The sequence below is a fragment of the Marmota marmota genome, unplaced genomic scaffold, assembly GCF_001458135.2.
Source record: "Marmota marmota marmota unplaced genomic scaffold, marMar, whole genome shotgun sequence".
Lineage (NCBI taxonomy): Eukaryota > Metazoa > Chordata > Mammalia > Rodentia > Sciuridae > Marmota > Marmota marmota.
The window spans coordinates 3,719,480-3,744,129 of NW_026000093.1; the positions used below are offsets into that span (position 1 = coordinate 3,719,480).

At 34.1% G+C, this 24,650-nt stretch overlaps 1 protein-coding gene across 3 annotated transcripts in view; it reads left to right on the forward strand.

The window, feature by feature from the left end:
* Sntg1 (syntrophin gamma 1) overlaps positions 1-24,650 on the forward strand; it is an 819,084-nt gene that overhangs the window by 727,638 nt on the left and 66,796 nt on the right. For all 3 annotated transcript variants that reach the window (XM_048782887.1, XM_048782889.1, XM_048782888.1), the window contains one exon: positions 22,999-23,151. In XM_048782887.1, coding sequence (XP_048638844.1) covers positions 22,999-23,151 — 153 coding nt within the window. The remainder of the gene's footprint in view (positions 1-22,998; positions 23,152-24,650) is intronic.

Here is a 24,650-nt window from a genome sequence, read left to right on the forward strand (position 1 = left end):
GAGAGGGCACAGGCCGGGGGCGGGTCCGCCAACAGAGCCGGGAAGGGGGGCCTGTTTGCCGGGTGGGCGGGGCCGTTAGCAGAGCCAGGAGGGCGCAGGCCATTTGCCAGGCCAGGCGGGGTCCCTTCTCGCTGCCCCGGGCCGCCGGGGGCCGCTTGCAGAGCCGGTTGGGCGGTGGCTGCGGGATTGGACCTCTGCGCCCGCGTGGCCGGCCAAGATTCACTTGTCTGGGGCCAACTGTCACCTCTAATATAACTTACTACTTCCTGGCAGGTCTCCTTTCAGCGGAATTTTGCTAGAAGTTCCTCAGTAGGTAGAATGTAGCTGTTTTAATGGGTGTTTCTGATCCGGTTAATGTGGAGATACTGAAAGTGCTGCTTCCTTGCCGGTCGCCATGTTGGATCCTCTCAATATATATTTTTAGCAAAAAGAATTAATAGGAAGAAAGAGAAAGGGTAGGGAGGAAAGGAAGGGAGAGGCAGAGGAAAGGAAAAAGTTGGACTCCAGGAATTAATCACTTCAACAAATGTTTTTTGCATACTCCCTACCCATGCACTAATTATTTTTTTCACAGGAACAATCTAGAATTCATTTCTGTATTCATTTTTAGGCTTAAATTATTTTCCAACTATTCTCAAAGTAGCTAAATTTTTTTGTAATACCATGTTAAAATATCCTATTTAAACTTAATATATTTTACTTTAATATTTTAAATAACTACAATTTTAAAAGAAGTATTAAAATGATATGTGAAACTCTAACATCTACAAGCACTAAATATTTTGTTTTTCCTTTAATTTTTTTCTGGAAAAAAAAATAGAATTATGCAGTTTGTGATCTATGTTTTAATGTAAGCAGCCGCTTTGAATATTTTCTATGAATTCTGTCAGTTAAACTTCAAAAAACCCCAATAATTTTCATAGATTTTTTTTCGTAACCCATCATTTATCTGCATTAATTTATTTAATCTTTTAATTTAGCATTAAGTTTCTTTCCCCATTTGTTCTTGCTCTCAGGTATATCACAACAATTATCATGTTTTATTTAACAGAAAATTGTCAACTTTTATAATATATAAGGTAGCTTAAGCACTTGTTTTAAGTCTGGAAAAAAATGGCAGACATTGGCACTTTTTACACTTTTTTTTCATTCTATTAGAGTAGCAGCATGTTAAGTAAATAAATACACAAGTGTTTGGATACTAGGTGTCACCTGAAAAGCTCATGTGTTAATGCAGGACTGTTCAGAAACAAAATGGTTAGAGTATGAGAAACCTAACATGGCCAGTGGATTAACCTATTTGATGAATTAATAATTTGAATGGGTTATTTGGTGGTAATTGGAGGCAGATGAGGCATGGCTGGAGAAAGTAGGTCACTGGGATCATGTCATGGGGGATTATTTCATTTCTGCCTTCTCATGCTCTCTGCTTCCCTATCGCCATGAGCTGAACAGCTTTCCTCCACCATACATTTCACCATGAAGTTCTGCCTCATGTTGGGCCAAGAGCAAAGAGGCACTCAACCATGGACTGTGATATATAAAAGTATGAGCGCCAAACAATTTTTTCCTCCTCTAAGTTATTCTTATCAGTTATTTCAGGCATGGCAATGAAAAGTTGACTAACACACAAAGAAAAATAATAACTAGCTAAGAATTGATATTCTCTTAAAGATTTTTATGAAAATTATGTCATTTTATTCGATCTGAATTCTGAATTTTTAATCCTGGGTAGAAAAATATTTTAATACATTGAAGATATTAAAGTTATGTATCCAAATTGCCTTCTACAAAAGCAGTAGCAGCTTAGACAGTCATCACCCGTTTCTGAGTATGCCTATGTATTCACACTCCAACCAAGTTAAAATCAAAGCCTACTTCTTGTTTTGATTTTCTACATAAGATTTGTCATGAGCCTACATGCTAGCTATATTTTCATTGCTCTGACCAAAATACCTGACAAGAACAACTTAGAAGAGAAACGTCGGTATTTTTGTTTTGTTTTGTTTGGGTTCACGATTTCAGATATCTTAGTTCATGGTTAACAACCATTGCTCCGAGTCTAAGATGAGGCAGAAGATCATGAAATAAAAGTATGTAGGAGCACAGCTACTTAGTCCATGGCAATTGGGAAGGAGAGAGAGAGAGAGAGAGAGAGAGAATATGGAGCCAGGTACAAGATATAGTCCCCAAGAGTACAACCCTAGTGACCTACCTCTACCAGCCATGCTCACCTATCTTTAATTATCACCTAGTAGTTTATTCAAATTATTAATCCTTGGAATGGATTAATCCACTAATGAGGTTACAGATCCCAAAATCCAATATTTTCACCTCTGAACATTGCTTCACTGTCCAACACATGCTGGTAGGAGGGATATCAAAATAGAAATCATTAAGGCCTATTAATTGCTTTGAGAAAGTCTTTACATGGGTAATTGAAGACTGGAGATAAATTTCCTCAGACACCAAATAAAATATAAATCTAATCTTCATTGTTTTATATAAGAAATTCTCCCACCATGAATGAGCACAACTCTGGTGTTCTATATTTTACAGTACTACATTGAACATTGCAAAATAGTATTCTGAGGATTCATCTGCTCAAAGGGAAACTTCATCTCGTGTTTGAGCAGAGAAGTGGACATTACAATCAGTACTAACTGGATTATTTTCCTAAACCATCAGATCACATTCTGGAGTCTCCTTCTGTGTCAAGAACACTGTTGGGGAATAATTGTATTGAAAAAAAGGACAGAATCAAATAGTTGGGGTTGGTGATCAATACTGAAGGGTCATCTTCTATAATCCCACCATCTACTCCCATGAGGTCCTGTGTTAAAGAAATGGCATAAATTGTAGATGTCTGCACCCCAAAACATATCTCTCAGATGAAGCAAATTTAAAGGTAAATTTAAATTTCTGGAACACTGAACATGAACATCTGTTCTGGGACCACTAATCAGGGAAATCTTGCATCTTCAGATGTATTGATAATGAAGCTACAACAAATAAAACCTAAATGAAGCTTACAAGTATGTAAGCTTGTAGTGTCCCAAGTGTGTCCCAAGCGCTTTTTACATTAATTAGCTTAATGTTTACAACATCACTATTAGTTAATTATTATTATTCTCATTTTGCAGATATGAAAACTGAGAAAAATTAAAAGTAAATAAATAACTCAAGAACTCAGAGCTAGTAAATATCAGATGTAAAGATGTAAATTTAGAGTATGTCTCAATATTCCTTGTTATTACATACGGTTGGACACTGCCTCTTTCTCTGTCCACATAAACACTGATAAGTAATTCTGTGACAAAGTAAACAAATCTAGGATAAAAAAATATAGGAGTAATGGTTTTTAATCCTGTTAATAAAATAGGAACCATGAATTCACCCTATACAAATAAATAAGTGGAAAACATGATAAGGTGAAGGGTACTTGTACAGTTTCAAAGTACCTCCTCACAAATTACCTATTACAAAAGGAGAAGGTAAGTTTCAGGGGACAAGGGGGATAGTATCACTGGAATATACAGACAAATATGACCATTTATTAATGTGACAAATACAAATCATGCTTTTCTGGTAACTTGATAGTAGAATATTACCAATAGAAGAATAGCAGATTTGTGACAATTCTACTAAAATTGTGTCAACAGAATCTAACCAGGAGGAAACAATCCATCTAAAGCAAGAAAAGGGAATCTAATGTCATCTAACAAAATTAAATATGATTTGACCAAATCAAGGGTAGTCACAAGGAAATGCCTGACAAACCCAGATAAGTCACATTCTGCAAAACATCCTTTTGTCTTTAATGGGGTCAACCTCATATAGGCAGGGAAAGTTTAAGGCACTGTCTTTCTTGAAGGTAACTAAAGAGAGATTCCACATGCAGCAGATTATTCTGAAGTAGTGGGTTATGGATGAAGGACAAAGATAAGATGGAAATGTACAAAGTCAAATTGCTTGTTTTATGGTTGTATGGTAGTTATGTGGGTGGATGTCCTAATATTCTCATTTGTGGAAAAGGCATGCTGAAGTAAGGAAGTGGAGGTGGTAAGATGTCATATTGATAATTATTAAATCATTCAGGGAATGAGTCTTCTAATTCACATGTGAATGTTCTGTAGGTCAAAATGCAGTTTAAAAGCATTGCATTCCAGGAGTTGCTAAATAAAGAGAACTGCAAAACAGATGTAAGAAAAAATAAACCTTTGAGGAATAGAGTCAATATGGTAATCATGATAGAAATGCCTTTTAAAAGGAAACCAAGATAGTAATGAATATTCCAGGACAATGTTGATTAAAATCTTGCTCACATTTAGAATAGCCAAAAAGAAATGCTATGAACGACGAATGCAAATGGCTGGGGGCATAGCTCAGTGGTAGAGCACCTGCCTAGCAGATTCAAGATCCTGGGTTCCACCACCAGCATCTCACACACACAGTGGAATAAGTAAAAAGATAAATAAGAAAAAAAAAACCAACCTTTGTTTCTATAATTAAAATATAATGCAACAATCACATTTTAAAACCATACATATCATAAGGTTTATTCATGATCATATTTTTATATCAAATATATTTTCTCATATCTTTTATTAATTTTTCTACTTCATGAATGCTAAAAATAATATTATTCATTTTACTACCACTGTTGGCATTCTGAACAGAAAAGACACACTACAAAATTAGGGAGTATTTTTATAATCCATATATGATAGTAGTGATATATACCACATAGTCATAAATACCATTATAACAAAAAAGAGATGTAAAAGATAATATGTGCTATCAAAGTATATTGTGTTATTGGACATGTGCTAAAGGTTAATCACAGACAGAAATGCTTTCAGAACATTTTAATTTATATGAATTATCTACAGTGAAATTTTCTGTAAATGACTATTAGCAGAAAGATTACAACTTGATTCTGAAGTTAGTCCTTTAGAAAAAAAGGTAACTCTTCAAAGAGAACATGTTAGTCAAAAAGATGCTTCTACATTTTGTGCATATTTTTGTATCAGATGGCACTTTTTAAATTATGTGACTTCTTAAGTTTTTTAATTGCTTTTCATTATATCGTCACTTAAAATGATGGTGGTTTGTAGTCTTCAAATTTACACTTTGAAATTAAACTGCCATAAAATATTTAATGTCTTCATAAAATCCAAGTTTCTCAAAAATATTTATTTTTTCCTGTGATAAAGAAATTTTATTTCCCTGGTGATTTTCAAGAGGTTATTTAGGCTGTAACATGACATTGTAGTGTTGTTGCTCTGGGTGGAAAGAGGGTTTCAGTCACTCTGAGTTCAGTTGAAGACCAGAAAGAAAACATCCCAGGACATTTCTGCTGTCCATAATACCAGTTCCAGTAACTTTAAATCCAGCCTCCTGTCTTAGTAAAATGAAGTAACCATCATTGATAAAAACATGGTTTTGTTTTTTAATTTTTATAACATTTTCTTCCATTTATTAATATTTTAACATATATTCTCTTGTGACAATGAGTTCCATAAATTTACCATCTGTTATATACAGAACTTCTATTTTTCAAAGACAACTTTCAAGCCCCAGGGTATTAATTAATTAAATCTCATTTTTCAAATTGGTTTCTTTGGCCTATTTGTGCTCTGGAAAGCTCAAAGGAATCATAGATGAATACTCCTCTCCTGCTTTAATTTCCCTTCCAACTGGAGACGTATGATCTTTTTAGGATGTCCTTCTCTAGTGACATTTCATTTTCTTTCACACATCATTATTTTTTCTTTACATTGCATTTTTATGTCAGGTGTGAAAAAAAAACATGAATTTTTTATTATATATGGTTTCTGTAACCTTTCTAATAATTCCCAAAAGATTAGTTTGGCCTTTATTTTTTTTAATTTATATCTTTATAATATTTTTATGAAGTTTCTAAAGCAACTGAAGGTTCATGTGTAAGCCAAGTGTGTCTATCTCAGCAATGGGATGTGGTAATGCAAGGATTCTGTCTTTAAGCATTCTTAAGATGTGAATATGCAGAAGATATCTAATAATGCTTTTCAATATTTGGGGTAAAAGTCACACATATGCAAAATAAACCAAAATCCTATCTGATTTTCCCAAAATGTAATTAATGATCTATTCTTTCCCCCATCTAAGTGGCTGTCAGTGGCAATCTCTTCATAAAAAAATTACACAACTCCCATGTTGCAAGAATCTGTTCCCCTTCAATCTACAGCAGGACCCAAATACTATTTGTTTATGAGATAGGGTCTCCTTGTGTTTTTTCTATGCATGGCCCTGATTGCCAGAATTGTTTGAACATTTTTTTTTTATATTTGTTGGCCATTTATATTTCTTCTTTTGAAAAATTTCTGTTTTGCCCATTTATTGAACAGGTTTTTTATTGATAAGGTTTTTGTTGTTGTTTGTTTGTTTGTTTCAGTAGAAAGTAAAAGGCTTTATTGAAGGATAGCAGAACAGACTCCTTCCCACTCCCCAGGAAGAACCGGATTGGAAAGATAGAATGTCATGTTATTTGTTTTTGATATATTGTATCTCTATTTTCATTTGTTTCCAAAGATTTCTTAATTTATTTTCTCATTTCTTCTGTGAACCATTCATCATTTAAAATAATATTTTTCAATCTCCATGTGTTTATTTGGTTTCTATAATTTTTTTTCCTTTTGACTTCTGGCTTTAGTCCATTGCGATCCTATACACTTTATAATCATTTATTTTTGCATTTGATAAGACTTAATTTTAACTCTTATGACTTACAATATGGTCTTTTTGGGGAAATATTCCATGAATTGCTGAGAAGAAAGTGAATTCAGCTTTTTGGAGTGAAATATTGTACAGATGTCCCTTAGGTCCATTTGATTTATAGTATTATTTAGATCAGAAATATCTTTTGTTATTTTGTGTCTGGATGACCTATTGGTGAAAGGGGTGTATTAAAATCATGCAATATTTTCACATTGGGGTCTCTCTGGTACTTAGTGTCAAGAAGTATTTTTTTTTTATGTAATTCAGTGCACCAACATCTGGGGCATAAATATTTACTATTGTTATATCTTCTTAGTGGCCTTCATTGTATATTTTGATTCATTTTTCTTGAAATCTTCTTAGTAACATATGAGAATTGCTACTACTACTTGTTTCTAAACTCCATTTACATGGAATATTTTACATCTTTTTACTTCAGCCTATGGGTATCTGCCTATGAGATGACTCTCTTGCAAAAATTATAGTGTTGCATGCTGTTTTTAATTTATTTTTTTATTTTAAATTATTTTTTATTTATATATAACACGGAATGCATTACAATTCTTATTGCATATATACAGCACAATTTTTCATATCTCTGGTTGTATACATAGTATACTCACACCAATTCATATCTTCATACATGTACTTTGGATAATAATGAGAATCACATTCAAACATCATTAATTATCCCATGGCTCCTCCCTTCTCCTCCCACCCCTCTGCCCTATCTAGAGTTTGTCTATTCCTCCCATGCTCCCCCTTTCTATTCCGCTATGAATCAGCCTCCTTATATCAGAGAAAACACTCAGCATTTGGTTTTTGGGGATTGGCTAATTTCACTTAGCATTATCTTCTCTAACTCCATCCATTTACCTGCAAATGCCATGATTTTATTCTCCTTTATTGCTGAGTAATATTCCATTGTGTATATGCCACATTTTTTTTTATCCATTCATCTATTGAAGGGCATCTAGGTTGGTTCCACAGTTTAGCAATTGTGAATTGTGCCGCTACTATAAACATTGATGTGGCTGTGTCCCTGCATGTTTTAATTTGTTCTGTCAATTTATGTCTTTAAGTTTAGAAGTTGAGTACAAATACATTTTATGTAGTTACAAATAGATGTTTGAAACTTCCTGACACTTAATTTGTCTCCTATATTTACTTTAGTCTTGATTTTCATTTATTTAGTTGCTCTACTAGAATGTTTTATCAATCTGAAAGCTTTGGGGTTTGTTATTGAAATCTTCTGTGTGTAGTGTATCTTTAAATATTTCTTTTTGTTTGTTTTTATATAGTACTGGCTTAGTGATGAATTCTAGTTTATTCTTATCATATGAAGTTTTTATCCCTTCATCCATTCTAAAAGATAGCTTTGCTGGATATGGCAATCTTGTCAGACACATTTTATGAGATAGCTTGGACTATCTCATTCCAAGTATTCATTGATACAGATGTCAGAAATGAGCCTTATTGCTTTCTTTCCAAATGTGGCATGGCTTTTTTTTCTTTGCACTTTTTAATATTCTTTCATCATTTTCTGTGTTAGGTATTTTTGTTATGATGTGTCTTGGAGAGGTTTCTCTTTGATATTGTCTATTTTGAATTATATGTGAAACCTATATGTGGATTTTTAATGTCATTTCTAATGTTAGGGAACTTTTGTGTTATTATCTCACTGAAGAGATTCTTCATGCCTGAAGCCATTATCTTTATGTTTTCTTCTATCCAAGTGACTCTCAAGTTTGATTTCTTGATGATGTCCCAACGCTCCTGTACTCTCTGATCATGGTCTTTTACTTTGTCTCCTTTATGGCATAATGAATATTCAAGTTCATATTCCTCATCTTCAAGGTCCAAATCTGTCTTCAAGGACCAAAATTCTATTTACTCTGCAATCTAATTTGTTGATAATACTGTAAAGTGAATTTTTAATTTTATTCATTGTGTTTATCATTGTAGTTACGATTTCTTTTCAGTATCTCTATTTTTTTTATTGAAATGGTCTTTCATCTCTTGAATTTTCTCTCTTATTTTGTTCTTTAGATCTTCCTTTAGTTAACTGAACATTTTAACAATCTGTTTTTATAGTCTTTCTCTGGGATTTCCTCCAATCCTGTCTGTGGGTTCCTTTGTTAGGGGATTATGAAATTTGGGGGAAGATTTGTTTGCCTGTTTTTGTATGTTTTCAGAAGTCTTGGACCTGAACATCTGTTAAAATGGAGTCCTCTTCTTCTTTTATATGTGTGTCCTTTGGTGTATAATTCTTTTGTGTGTGTGTGACTTCTTTCTGATTCTGCTTTATGATAGATGTCCAGCAGTGGAAGTTGACATCCTCATCTACTGTTTCTACTTAGGGCCTTGTTGTTGGGTTAGGGTTTTTTCTCCTCTAATCTATGTGTTGAAGTATTGCTGAGGCTCAATCAGGCTCTTTTGTGTGTGGAGTGAGTTTTGCTGTTATTTGACTGATTTTTTTGACTATTGTTCAGAAGTAGGCTCTGTACCCTATAAACTTGCATCTCCCAATTAATTCACAGCTCTTCTGAGAAGAAAGGCAGGAAAGTAATATCAATACTGTTAGAAATCAATGTAAAGCCTTAACATAAATATCCAGTGTCTGCTTTGAAATCTATTACACTACTTACCACCTGAAGAGCATGGTAGGGTCAGCCTCATTATCAGTACTAAGAATAAACAATCATGAAGTAGATCAAATATTAAATAGCAGGTGTCAACTATGTTTTCCCCTGTATTAATAATCACTACATAAATGGGGTAGGAATTACAAAACCACATATTTCTATCAGAGAGTAAATTATAGTTACTTAAGTGAGAAGAAAATAACATAGGAAGGCAAGAGAAAGTTTGAAATATTTTTTTTAAAAATCAACAAAGAAGGTGAAGCAGGAGAAAGAAAGTAATGACAGCTATAAAGTAGGAATACAAATAAAATTTAAAAATAAAGGAAGAGGAAACAAAAATGTGGGCTATTAGTGGGACAAGAAAGTGATAAAGGAATAAAAAAAATAAAAAAATACAAAAAATAAAATAAAACAAAAAAACCCTCACAAAATATTATCCCATTAAAGTAAAAAACAGGCTAAATAATAAACAGATGAAGTAAAAAGCAATTAAAATGTAAGAAAAAAATATATGAATATATATATCTATATATGAGAATATACAGATATATAATCTTAAATCTATTCATGTAGCAAAATAACACACACACACACATGCACACACACACAAACACATACACACAATCAAGTTGAATGGAAAAATTTAAAAACATAAAAAATAAAAGACCTAAAATATTTAAATTTAAAAAAGGACAGAGGAATAGGAAAAAATTCTTAATGAGAAATAAATGGTTTGTTTTCTCTCAGGTAGTCAAGACTTTTGGGAAAAATGGATGTTCATTGCTAATTCTATAGTGCCATTTTTTTTTAGAGCACAATTTTCATATACACAAATATAGTCACACCATTCGTGTCCTCATACATGTGCTTAAGGTAATGATGTCCATCTCATTTCACCATCTTTATTACCCCCATACCTCCACCCTACCCCTCCCACCTCTTTGCTCTATTGAGAAGTTTATTCAGTCCTCCCATGCTCTACCTCCATCGCCATTATGAATCAGCCTCCTTATATCAGAGAAAACATTCAGTATTTGGTTTTCTGGAATAGGCTAACTTCACTTAGCATTATATTCTCCAACTCCATCCATTTACCTACAAATGCCATCCTTTTATTCTCTTTTAATGCTGAATAGTATTCCATTATGTATATATACCACATTTTTAAAATACATTCATCTACTGAAGGGCATCTAGTTTGGTTCCACAGTTTAGCTATTGTGAATTGTGCTGCTATAAACATCGATGTGGCTGTGTTCCTGTAGCGTGTTGTTTTTTACGTCCTTTGGATATAGACCCAGGAGTGGAATGGCTGGGTCAAGTGGTGGTTCCATTAAGCTCTGTAACACTTGGGCCAATGGCTAAGGGATGTCTTCTCTGTGTTTCTCAACAAGTTCCCAGATGTTGTGTCCTGGAGCCAAAATTGGTTGAAGTAACTCTCTGCTTCCCATCTCACCATATGGTATTCAACAGACTGGGGAGTACAGACAAATCATGTACTCCCAGAGTGGGGCTGTAGCTGAGTTCTAAATTGGAAGTTCAACAACTGTGATTTAATCTTGGCCATTCTTTCAATCTCTGTGGGAGGGTACTTGAAATTAGATCCACAGCCCCTGTTGCTAGGCAGATGCCAATCTCCGCTGAGTGTCTGGGTCTCAGGAACATCTTCAAAAATCTACTCTTAAGGTAGGGGGTCTACACCTCTGCAGGTCTCTCATATTCCACTGCCAATGAGATGAATTAGCTAGAATTGGACTGAAGTGAAGATATGCCTGTTTGACCAGTTACTGGGATCTTCCCAGATTCTCATATGAGTCACCAGTCAAAAAGGGGACTCTCTCTAAGCTTCCCTAGCCTGTATCACCCAAGGTATAAGTCCTCTATGCACCTGTTTCTATCATGCTGTTCCAGGCACATTCCAAAACACACAATAGGTGACTGACTACTGGGTCAGGCTAGAAACTTCCTTCATGAGCTTTGGGTATCCTGACACTGCTTGCTACCTCAGGATGGCCATTTGAAAGTGGTTCCTGCTGGGACTCTCTGCAGTTGGCTGAAGGATTGTGATCCTTTTTCACTCAACAACTTCCCCCACTGTCTCTGGGTCTATTCCACAGGTTTCCCTAAGTCAATTTTATTAGGTGCACTTTTTTCTTTCTCTTCACATGCTTCCTCTCCCCTCTGCCGTGGGCTGGTAGTATTATTACCACTGCCACCAGCCAAGTTGATGAGTCTCTAATGTATTGATTTTCATTTTCTGCTCAAAGTTTCTGACTACGTCTCCATGGTTATTTGACTTTCCAATGTTGAATTGCAATTGAATTCACTGAGTCACCCACTTTGCTGAGAAGCCAGCAGTTTTTCTACCCCTTGAATCTTAAGTTGAGGAGCAACTGTATTGTGTACCTTTGCTCTGAGCCACTATCTTCTCCTTTTGTTAGAATAGCTTGCCGTTTTTTCCTGTTATTTTCTTTATAATGATATTGACATATATATATTTCTTATATGAGTTCTGCTATGTAGATCAAATATTTTATACTTCTTGATACTTAGATTTTGTGTATTGTAAAGAATTAAATGAACAGTTCTATTACTCACGATACTTCTTTACAAAAGAAGAAAAAGTGAAAGTTTGAGAAGTGATAGTGATCAGTAGCCGCAAAGTAACTGCTATGGACAGAGAATACGAGATCCTGACTTGATGGACCATGCTGCTCAGTCCTTACCAGATTATACTCATAAAATGTAATTTTACAGGACTATGAGGTTTACATTAATTAATTATGTGAATTATTAGCAGGTTAATTATGCTGCTTAAAGTTGGTTTTGGGAAAAAAAGTTATTTACTATTTTTAAAAAAATTTATTTTTCACTTGTAGGTGGACACCTAATTCAATGGTTAAATTTAGTAAATGATGGGCTGGGGTTGTGGCTCAGAGGTAGAGTGCTTGCCTTGCATGTGTGAGGCACTGGGTTGGATCCTCAGCACCACATAAAAATAAAATAATAATTATTTTATTATATATAAATTATTATATATATATTTTATTATATGTATTTTATTAAATATATTTATTATTGATATATAAATATGTAATATATATTTTATTATATATAAATTATATATATTATAATAAAAAATAATTATTTTATTTTTATGTGGTGCTGAGGATCCAACCCAGTGCCTCACACATGGTCAAGGCAAGCACTCTACCTCTGAGCCACAACCCCAGCCCATCATTTACTAAATTTAACCATTGAATTAGGTTTCATTGTTTATTTTCCTTCTTGTAGGCTTGGTAAATTAAAGATTATTAGAAAAGGGTAGAAAAGGGTCTTTGATCAACCTCTGAAAGATCTAAAATATTTTCAGTTGATATGTTCCTAAATAATAAAGCTAGGGAAATTTGAATTTTACCTTTAAAATTATTTCCATCCGTAGTTGGCTCTTATCAAAATCAATTTTGTTTGTAACTTTTAAAAAAAAGAACCATGATTGACAAAACTATAGCATTCTAATCTGCTGTGGTCAAGTATGTGTGTGTGTGTGTGTGTGAGAGAGAGAGAGAGAGAGAGAGAGAGAGAGTTAAGGGTAATGAAGTTACTGGTTCTACTGTAAGCTAACTTTGAAACATTTTTTATCAAAACATGGAATAATATTAAACATTGCTTCATTATTACTGGAAACCCATTAAGTTCTTTTTGCTCTGAATAACAGACCATGGACTGTGTATAAGCCCAAACTCTTAGAAATGTATTTACTTATGGTTATTATTTTATTATATAAATAATTTTTTTGAATTTTAATTTCCATAAGTACATTCATATTTCAGCCATTCATTATGTACTCATTATTATTTCATTTTTATATGTCTGATCAACACAGACTGCTAGATTATTTAGTTGAGAGAAAGAGCAGTGCCATGTTAATAGTATGCAACAACATTAAGTTGTCTGGGCTTGAAGTTGACCTTAATAATTACCAACAATATTTCATTGCTATATTATTTAATTATATTTATTTCAGGATCCTCATTTTTAAATCAAGAATTATAATAACAGCTGCAGTGTGGGACTAGCATTGTTAATAAGTATGCTTAAATGGAGAACTTAGTAAGTGTTGAATATGTGTTAGTAATTTCAAACTGTAAATTACTCTTGAGATGTAGGTTTCCCTTGAAGTGGTATCAATCATGTGCAACAAAGGCATATCTTTAGTTTTACCCAATGTAGTCACCACAAGCAGAGGGGAACTCCAGAGATATCGCTTGAGTCTTATGTTGCATGGAGTGAAGAGTAGACAGATATAGGAATATAATCCTGGTCTCTTCAGTCCCCCTGTTCTACTCCTACTCTCAACTGTAACTCTTTTGAGGATTGTAATGACCCCATCCTTTGCAGTTCCTAAAATTTCTGATCCATCTGCTTAACCTGCATACCAGTAGGGCATTGTAAGTGGAAGTGAATTCCACTTTAAAGAACTGCTTCAGATAACAATTCAAAGAGAATAAATCACATAGAACTTGCTAATACCTAAAACTTTTAGGGTTTTTAAAATTTTTTTCATTGGACTATGAATAAGACAAAGAAATATCATTTTTAGATTCTTTTCACCTGGAGAAGCAATAAGCTTGTACACACAGGAATATGAAAGAGACAAGTGCTACAAACTAGGACATAGTTGTCATCACTCTGTCAACCACTTCTGCCAAAGCCCTTCCAAGCCACCCTCTCTCTTTGTCTTTCTGTCACGACCCCTTGCCCGCAAGGAAGACGCAACTCAGGAATCTTCTTTCAGCAGTTTATTCAGGCCCTTGATATTTCTTCTTCTCCCCCTCGGATGCCCCTCCCAGCCTTAATAAAGCATCTCAAGCCCCAATGCAAAGCTGCCACGTGGAGCTTTCTCATAGGGTGGTGAAAAATCATGTGCCAACTCTCCCAAATAAGGAGTTGTTTGTCACAGACCACAGCGGAGCCAGCGCCATCTTGTAATGGCGACCATAGTCTGCAGAAACGGCAGAAGCGGCTCACCACATCTTTCTTTTTTTATCAGCCCCAATTTGAACCCTAGTCATTAAGTGCAGCTTGCTAGGGTGCTGGTGACAAGAAAGCACTGGGCTGCAGAACAGAAGTGAGAACAAAGGTTCTACCAGAGTCAGGCAAGGTCACCGAGTCAGCTCAGCTGACACATGATCGTAAAACACAGCAGACCTGGGTGGACAGATTTCTGTCTATTCACACTCCATCAGAATGCCAGTTTACTCATTAGAGAGCAATAACCTGCAAACAGAATTTAAGTAAAGTTTAAAGCCTAATTAACTTTATTTTGTTTGATTTGTCTCTTGATATATATACACAAAATATTGGAGAAATGCTTTTTTTTCCAAATAAATAAAAGTCATAACCATCTCAACAAAAGATAAATTGACATAGTGAATATATGTTGAAAACTTTAGAGCTAATATAATAAATATTTCATCAATTACAGACTTTAAGAGTCTATCAATTTGAGTGCAGAAATAAAAAACAAAATGTATTTTGGCAAAAGGATACCATATATTCTGTATTTACATAAAATCCATTAGAAAGGTATATGTTTATATTTTATTTATGTTAAAAAATAAACTAATACAATGTTCATGTTAACACATAGTTTTTAAGATGTCAGGAATGGAAAAAAATTACACACAAAAGGAGATGAAGGAGTATTTTACTTCAGTAGAAATTATGGTTCTAAATTATTTTATGCTCAGTTTTTCACATAGTCTCTACTTTTCCTACAACATTATACAAATTAAAACATATTTCATTAGTGGATGTGCATATATTAGCAATTTATATAGTTTTAGGTTAGTCATTGCAATCTGTACTTATACTTATCATATAATCTGACTTTTTTTTAACAAAACAACAACAACAAAAAAACATTTTTAAAAATAAAAAAAAAAAACTGATGTTATTTTGGGCTTGTAAAAGAAAATTTATTTTTGAAATAAGCTTTGATATTTTTATGTTTTTGCAGAAAAATGACAGGGGAGGACCAAACTTCCTGAGAATTATCCTCATAGTACTTTGTGGAAACTTTCTCTTTTGGTATTTCCAACACATTTCCAATTTCACTTCACTAAATGCCACTTATCTGCCGATGATTCTGAGTTTATTTAGAAATCAACCGTGCATTCCAAACAAATGCATTTATTGCCTCCTGAATGTCGTAAGTAGATGTCTAATAAAAATCTCAAACTCAATTATGTGCTCCTGTGCCCTCACCATTCACCTCAACTAACACCCATTCCAACTTTCCAGTTGCTCCTGTCTCACACCTTGGAGTCACCCCTGACATTTCTTTTTAATATGCTCCTTATCTGGCAGATCAGCAGAATACATCCCACATCACTGCTGGGACACTTTCCAGCTTGTGTCTAATTCTTTCTTACCCTATCTCCTGTCTTAACTCTTACCTCTTACTAGCTGCCAATTTCACTCAAAAGTGAGACCCAAATGTTTGGGGACACTGTATGAGAGGTCTACCACTGCATGCCTCTCAGCCTTCCTCTGTCTGCTCTTGTCTCTTGCCACCTGCACAATTCCGCTATCATGTTTAATTACATCCAGCCTTGGGTTTGTTGGACTTCTTGCCTCTTTCCCCAAATGTCTTAATCTCTTTTTTTAAAAAATATTTATTTTTAGTTATAGGTGGATGCCATACCTTTATTTTATTTTTATGTGGTGCTGAGGATCGAACCCCAGTGCCTCAGGCATGGTAGGCGAGCACTCTACCTTGGAGCCACAACCCCAGCCTGACTCATGCTCTTTTTCTTCATGGCTCTCCCCACACGTTGCATCTTTTCATGCTGTATAAATAGTAGTGCCTCCCAAGGTGAGCACTCTTCTAAAGCTCTTAACTGGCTTTGTCACTGACATAGTATAGTTAAGCATTTTGTTTTGTTTCATGGTTTGTCTTGTTCTGCTCAAACCAAAGCTCCACAAGTCACAGATGTCATTGGTTTTGCTAAGTGGTATGTCTATACTCTAGAACAGCGCCTGGTACACAGCAGGCATGCCATACATATTTTATTGAATATCAACAACATTCAGTACTATGTTAAATGTAAATTTCTTTGTATAACCTATCACCTTACCAATATGTTTATGAATGTTAAGCTTGTTATTGCTCTTTTATGTGAACTTGTAGTGAGTCAGGAAATCACTGATTCATGAGTGCAAAATTATTTAAGCCAAACCAAAATTGTGCCTTATTTTATTGAAAAATAGAAATAGACCTAGAAGAATTTTCTAGGATTTTCTAGCTATAAATTCAGATTTTTATTATTTTGCAGCTATATGGTAATCATTAGATTACCAAGTTACCTTTCAGCTTTTTCTTATAAAATAAATGAAGTATATTATTGTACCTTTCCTCATAGGTGCTGTCTAGTCATAATCATACTATATGGTAATCTGAGAAGAACAATCATTCTAACAAAACCAAATCTTTTCAATTTATTTAGAATTAGATCTTTAGGAATGAACAAGTGTTGATCAAATCTATCTCAGGTAGTTTTATTACCTAATTAGTATTCTTTTTTCATCTTTTTTATGAAAAAAGCACTCTTGACATTACTGTATATAGTAAAAAAAATTCTATAAATCAAAATATCCTAAGAAATACATGGTATTTCAGAGTCATGGCTGGAGGCGATCCCACTTATTGTTCCAAATGTGGCCACTGGAGTGTCACAAACAGCAGGAATGGTGCTGATCATCTGGTTCTGTCTTGAAGAAATATTCCAAACAATGCCACATTTAAGTGTCTCCAAAGAATGGAATTCTAATTCTAACCCTTTAATACTTGATATATGGAGTGTGTTCTTCAATGATCTAGTATTCTGTTTTGAAAACTGTGTCTCTCATATAGCAGTTGATATTATTTTGTTCTTACTGTTTCTTCAGATGTAATTTTAATGGTAACTTATTAAAATGATGTCCTTTTATATTCTTGAGAAAATTATCAAGTTACCTTTCAGCTTTCTCTTATAAAATAAATGAAGTATATTATTGTACCTTTCCTCATAGGTGCTGTCTAAGCTATTTAATTATCTTGCTATTGTCACTGCAGCCTGTCCAACTTAGTTTGAGTCTCCCAAGTATTCTAAAACATAAACTAGCAGAATGGACTTATATGGGTCTGTCCAACATTAAACGTAAAGGGAATACTGTCCCTTCTAAAATTGCACTGCTCTCTGTATACCTTAGAACACTGTATTAATGCCTTGCCTGGGGAGATGTAAAAAGTGCTAATCATTGTGGGAAATAGTATCCAGCCATAAAACCGCTCATAAAATGTGTTCAATGAATACCACACTTTGTCAGATGAAGGGAGGTGTAGGGGCTAAGCTATTCAATTAGTACTCATTAATATAGATGATACAATCTTTGGCCTGACTTCAGAATTCCCTTCTAAAAGAAGACTCAGGATTAAAGAACACAATTTTTATCCTAGATTCATGAGAGCCATCTTTATTCACCCTCATTTTCACTTAAACAATTATAAATAATTGTGAAAACACTTTCAAGCAGAGCTTAAGATTCCAGATAGTCGTTATTATCTCAGAATTTATATTATTCTTGGTCTATCACAAAATCTATATGATTTTATATCACAAAATCGTCATGATAATGCACTGATTTTTGTCAGGTTTTTGTAACTTTTACATTATATGTTTTAAGTAAAGCAAATTTATGGTTGGTTATATGTATTAACTCAACAATTATTTAAAACTCATTGCTCACTTAATTACTTATAGTAAGAAATATACTTTAAGTACACCCATTGATTGCAGAATAACTTGGGAAAATATGTATTATGAGCCAACATTTATAATACATTGCTTCTTTTTAGTATTGCTTCATGGATCTGTGAAATGTAGTACATGGCTAATGATCCTCTGCAGAAAGAATTTATGGAATTTAGAACAAATTTCATAAAACAGAGAATACTGTGATATAGAAAGGCAAATGATAAAAATTTACCAATAATGCTCAAGATATGTTTAGTTCTTAGTATAACTTAGTATAACTGCCATTATTAAATTATACTTTCCAACAGGTAAAGAAAGTATTCCCAAGTGATTGTTTATACTGGGAGGAAAATCACATTCTGACTCATATGGGTCTGACCAATATTGAACATAAAGGGAATACTGTCCCTTCTAAAATTGCACTGCTCTCTATATATGTATACCAAGAGCCAGTCAAAGGAGAGTAGGATGACATATTAATTTTATTGAATATCTATTCTGATATCAGAATTACCTGACATTGAGAATTACTATTTATCCAAAATTAAGCTAAAATTATATGTAATATCTTATTTAATCATCTTTATCAGACCAGTTAATCATTTTCATTTTAACAGATGAGTGAAGTAAATGAGAGATATGGTAATCAATTTGCCCAGGATTACCTACTAAAAATTGGGAGAGATAAGATTTGAATCCAGACACTTTAAGATAGCACCTGGGTTATGATCACCTTATTATCATATACAATTGTATGAGCAAGAGAAAGAGGGGGAGAGAGAAGAATATATAAATATATATATATATATATATATTTATATATATATATATATATATATATATATACAAAATGCATATATACACACATACACAAGTATAGATACACTTTCATTAATACTGTTAGAGATAAACATGCATAAACATTCATTATACTATGAACATTTCTAGCCAATACCCATCTTTAATTGTGAATGTTATTATTTTAATTGTTCTCTTAATAGTATCGATTGCTTATATTAACTTGATAATAACTGTAGCTACTTGAAGACAAGGAATGTCAACACAACTCTTGGAAATGGCACAGATAACAAAGGAGGAAATTCCAATGGTTGGGAATCCAGGGTTTTAGTTGATCACTTTGAAAGTAAGCCTTTGTAAAGTTTGGGCTACAGTCGCTGTTCACTGAACTTCTGAAAAAGAATTCCAAATCTGTGGCCCCTTCCTTCAGTTTTTGCCTTCTCCCATCCACCTACTCCCAACACCCCCCCCCCACCTTTCTGTCTCAAGCAGCTGGTTCTGTGCTTCTTAACTGAAATGTTCCAGTGGCTTTTCTAGCCATGCATCCCTGTGAACTTCTCAGCAGCAGCAGCAGAGCATCAGTTAGGCTTGTAACTGCTCTTGCATTAGTCTTAAAGTCCTTAAGGATGCTACAGTCTCTTCCTAGGATAAAACATTCCCCTTTCCTGCTTTCTCTCAAAAATTATTTATTGCTCCCTATTGCTTTAACTCTATAGCACGCTCATAAGGTGTTTTCTCCTTCACTATATGAGGGCCTAATACTCTGATGCCCATACTGCTTATAGAGTGAGTCAGTGAATGGGAAATGCCTTACAAACAACAGAAACAAATGACAAGCAAGTATTCTAAGATGTTGAAATTTTATTTGCAGAGTTTATTAGAAAACCCTTTGTCTGTGAGAGCTTCAGTATATGAATAATATATAGAAGATGCTACATCAAATTTGAAATAAGTTATGAGAATAGAAATAAGCCAAGAGAATAGAAAAATTATACATGAAGGTCATTTTGAGACTTTATTGCAATGTGTGGTTTATGAGAATGAAGAGATAGCAAAATTGTCTGGCTAGTAATGACATTGATTAACATTTTATATTACAAGGGAAATTAAAGCCAATTAAACCCATACAATTGGCAAAGTTTCTGAAAATTCTGCAATGTTTAGTTATAATTTTGTGCCAATGTTATTAATTTAAAAAGTTAGTGTAAATGTTAAATTATCTGTAGTACAGATAGAGCATATACTAAAATTTTGATGTAATTGCTTGTCGTTACAGTTATGTTCAACTGCAAAATTTATAACTGGACCCATCTCCTCATTCTTCACCCAAGTTTCAACTCTTAATATCTCTCCCACTTTTTGTGTGAGCTTAGTCAAACTTTCTGGAATGCATCATTAACTCACTCTTTTTTTTTATTAAATTATTTGCTTATCCTAATTTGTTATACATGATGGCAGAATGCAATTCATTTCATATTACACATACAGAGTACAATTTTTCAAGTCACTGATTGTACACAAAGTATGTTCACACCATTTGTATCTTCATACATGTACTAGGGTAATGATGTCTAACTCATTCCACCATCATCCCTATCCCCTTGCCTCCTCCTTTCCCCTCCCTCACCTTTGCCCTATCTAAACTTCCTCCATTCCTCCCATGCTCTCCACCCAATTAATCGCCATTATTCCTCAGCATCCTATTATCAAAGAAAACATTTAGCCTTTGGTTTTTTTGAGATTGGCTTGCTTCACTTAGCATTATATTCTCCAACTTCATCCATTTACCTGGAAATGCCATGATTTTATTCTCTTTTAATGCTGAGTAATATTCCATTGTGTATAGAGACTAAAGTTTCCCTATCCATTCATCTACTGAAGGGCATCTAGGTTGGTTCCATAATTAGCTATTGTGAATTTTGCTGCTTGATATGGCTGTGTCCCTAGAGTATGCTGTTTTTAAAGCCTTTGGATATAAACCAAGAAGTGGGATAACTGGGTCAAATGGTGGTTCCTTTCCAAGTTTTCCAAGGAATCTCTATATTGCTTTCCAGATTGGCTGCACCAATTTGCAGTCTCACCAGCAATGCATGAGTGTGCTCTTTCCCCCACATCTTCAGCAACACTTATTGTTGTTTGTATTCTTGATAGCTGCAGTGAGATGAAATCATAGAGTTGTTTTGATTAGCATTTTTCTAATTGCTAGAGATGTTGAACTATTTTTCATATGTTTGTTGACTGACTGTATATCTTCTTCTGAGAAGTGTCTGTTCGGATCCTTGGCCCATTTATTGATTGGGTATTTGTGTTTTTGGTATTAAGTTTTTTAGTGCTTTATATATCCTAGAGGTTAGTGCTCTATCTGATGTGCTTGTCTTGCTGCAGGCCTCTGCCATTTTTTTTTTCCTCTCTCTCTGGAAAGAAGAGTCTTGCTTTCCATTTTTCATATTAATTTCCTACTCATTTTTAGCCACTATCATTTTTAGCCTCTTTTTTTTTTGGTACCAGAGATTTAACCCAGGGGTACTTAACTACTGAGCCACATTCTCAACCCTTTTTATTTTTTATTTTAAGACAGGATCTCACTAAACTGCTTAGATCCTCTCTAAGTTGCGGAGGCTGGCTTTGAACCTGTGATCTTCCTGCCTCAGTCTCCTATGCCATCTTAAGCACAATTTAAAATTTACTTCATAAAGAACAATTCTCTGGCTTCCTAATATATACTGATTAATATCATATTCTTATTTTTATAAAAACACATAATAATTGTACTAGCATGTTTATTGTTTTTGTTTTTTATTTAATATCACCAACACACTCCCTAGACATAAGATCCAAATTTAAAAGTACTTTACAATCTGTTTATTTCTGGACTGTACTCAAGGAACATTAATTTTTTTTTCTTTTTCTTCATTTAGACAACATAGGAACATCATAAATACAAAAAGAGCACATTTTCTTTTTTAGTTTTTGAGCATCTACTGGCAGCAAGTGTCAGAGCTAAATTCTGCAACACTGGAAGTAACTAACTGCCTTTTATTATCTCTTTTCCAGCAATTACAAGAATACAAGTGAGATGAAAAGAAAATAGTTATTATTTTTAAATCACTGTCAAAGCAGAGACTTTTTAACATTTTCTGTGTTTTATGATGATACATTTACTTGCACATTTCCATCTAAGGAAATGATTAAAGACACCAATGATTAACCTTTTGGCAATTTTCAGTACACCGCCTATGTATTTCAAAAGCTATAATCTGAAAAATTACATTAGGTTACTCTATTTCATAAATTCTTAGTGGAGTTTTTTCCACATTTTAACATCTCTGAAAATTGGAATACACTTTTTTTGAAAACTCTGGTAAGACCAAGAAATTGCCAATTTCAGAATCCTTTTGACTCAATGAAATATAGTTACATAAGTGAGGAAAAATGTGTTTTTTTTAAAGAAAAATTCAATGTAATTGCTATAGACAAATTAGAATCATTTTCTCTTTCATCTCTCATGGAGAATATTTTCATAATTGCTTAAAATTTTCCAAAATCAACTCAGTGAAAACCTAACATGTTTATAAAGCTTTTTTAAAAATCTGTATTTTACAAACGTAAGCATTTTTTAATTCCAATGTCTTGACAGCTTTGTTTGAAAGAAACGGGATTGTACATCACCCTTTCCTATAGTCATAAACTTGAGTTTTATGTTTTAAATGGCTTGGTAGTTATGTTACAGTAAGAGTTGAAGGAAGAAAGCCCAACTTCTATTTTATGGATATGCATCAGTGTGGATAGAGAGGAATAATGGATTTGGTGCGAACTTTAAGCCTGGAGTTTTGGTAACTTCAGCCATTTTTAATGAAGATTTAGTGACAGCAGAGTGTTATCTTTTTGATGGTGGCGTCGGCACCTTGCGTTCAAGGCTGATTGATGCAAAGTCTGGTCATGTTAGCAATATGAATTGATGTATGCCAGCTGGTGTAACTCCAGGTTTTCATCAGGACAGTGACCTGCTGGACCGGCGGAAACATTGCTTCACTGTGCAGTCTGAGTCTGGGGAAGACCTCTACTTCTCCGTGGAGTTAGAGTGTGACCTTGCCCAGTGGGAAAGAGCCTTCCAAACGGCCACCTTTCTAGAAGTAGAACGGATACAGGTGAGAGTCTGGAAGGTAGCACCTGCGATAACCAGGGTTGCACAACCACAACCCTAGTGTTCTCATATAATCTCATGGCAGTATAAAATGACAGTCTAGTGAGTACTGACCTCCCTCTCAAATACATTCAATATTTCACCATTATTTTTAAATGAATGATAAAGCACCTCTGAATAATATTTTAGTTGTCCCACAACTTTAACTTTCTACGCTATTTCCTACAAATCCTCAAAAATACATTTCTAATGTATTTGGACACTGTTCTGCTTTGAATCTTTATAGAGAAAATGCTCTAATTTTAGTTCATTGTTTCCAAGGTCACATCCCATTCTCCAAACCTGACCACCTAATTTGTAGCTTGTTGTCTTCCTTCACATTTGGTGCCGTTCTAGAAAGCCTTGCCTTTTATGCCCTTGAAAACCATACATAGCATTTAAAACTTTTATTCAAAGTTCCTGTCACCCAGGAACATTTCTCTGACTTCTGATGTGTTCTGCTCACTGACTATCATGATTCCTTCCACAAATCCTGTACAAACCCTTTTTTCTTCCCACTTTTGAAAACATTATCACTTTCTTAAGTCTTGGATTGGAGTGACACAGGGCCATTCCCCACACTAAGCTGTAAATGGCTTGAGATTATTTTATTCACCTAGCCCCTGAAGTCCAATGCATTTTGCTCACATCAATTAACCAATAGATATTTACTGAAATTTCATTCTTCAAGGTATAGTCATATCTAGATCAAACTTCAGAGGGCCTTCAGCCTCAATTCATGAGATCCTGAAATGGGACAGTTTCCCAGACCTCTAACAGATCTGTAGCAAAATTAAAATATTACAATGCATTTGTGCCATGCAAATGGATCCATAAATCAAAGACCTAAATACATATATGAACACTTAATTTTGGAAACAAATGTAATAGTTTAACATTGCATGTACCAGTATGGTAACCTATAGTAAGAGAGATGTATGCATGGTTTTAAACAAATTAAACTGATTTCTCTGATGACTAAGAGGAGTCACCACCTCAAGTTGCACCAGCTTGACATTTCAATCACAGAAATAGGATAGAGAGAAATCTCAAATTTTGGTAGTTCAATTGTTCATTTGACATTTTGTAATAATTCTAGTTTTTTCTTCATATATATAAACAGTTACAGAGTCTCAATTCAGTAAAATAGGTGTTTTATTTTTAGAGAGAGAAAATTTTTTAGTTTTTCGGTGGACACAACATCTTTATTTTATTTTTGTGTGGTGCTGAAGATCGAACCCAGCGCCCCGCGCATGCCAGGTGAGCATGCCACCACTTGAGCCATATCCCCAGCCCAAAATAAGTGTTTTAATGTCAAAAATGGAAAGAAGGAAAGCATCTTAAAACAGTGTTTATTTTTTTTTTGTTTTGTTTTTTTGTTTTTCCCCCCATACTGGGAACTGAACTCAGGGGCCATTCAGCTACCTCACCAGCCTTTTTTTTTTTTTTTTTTTTTTTTTTTTT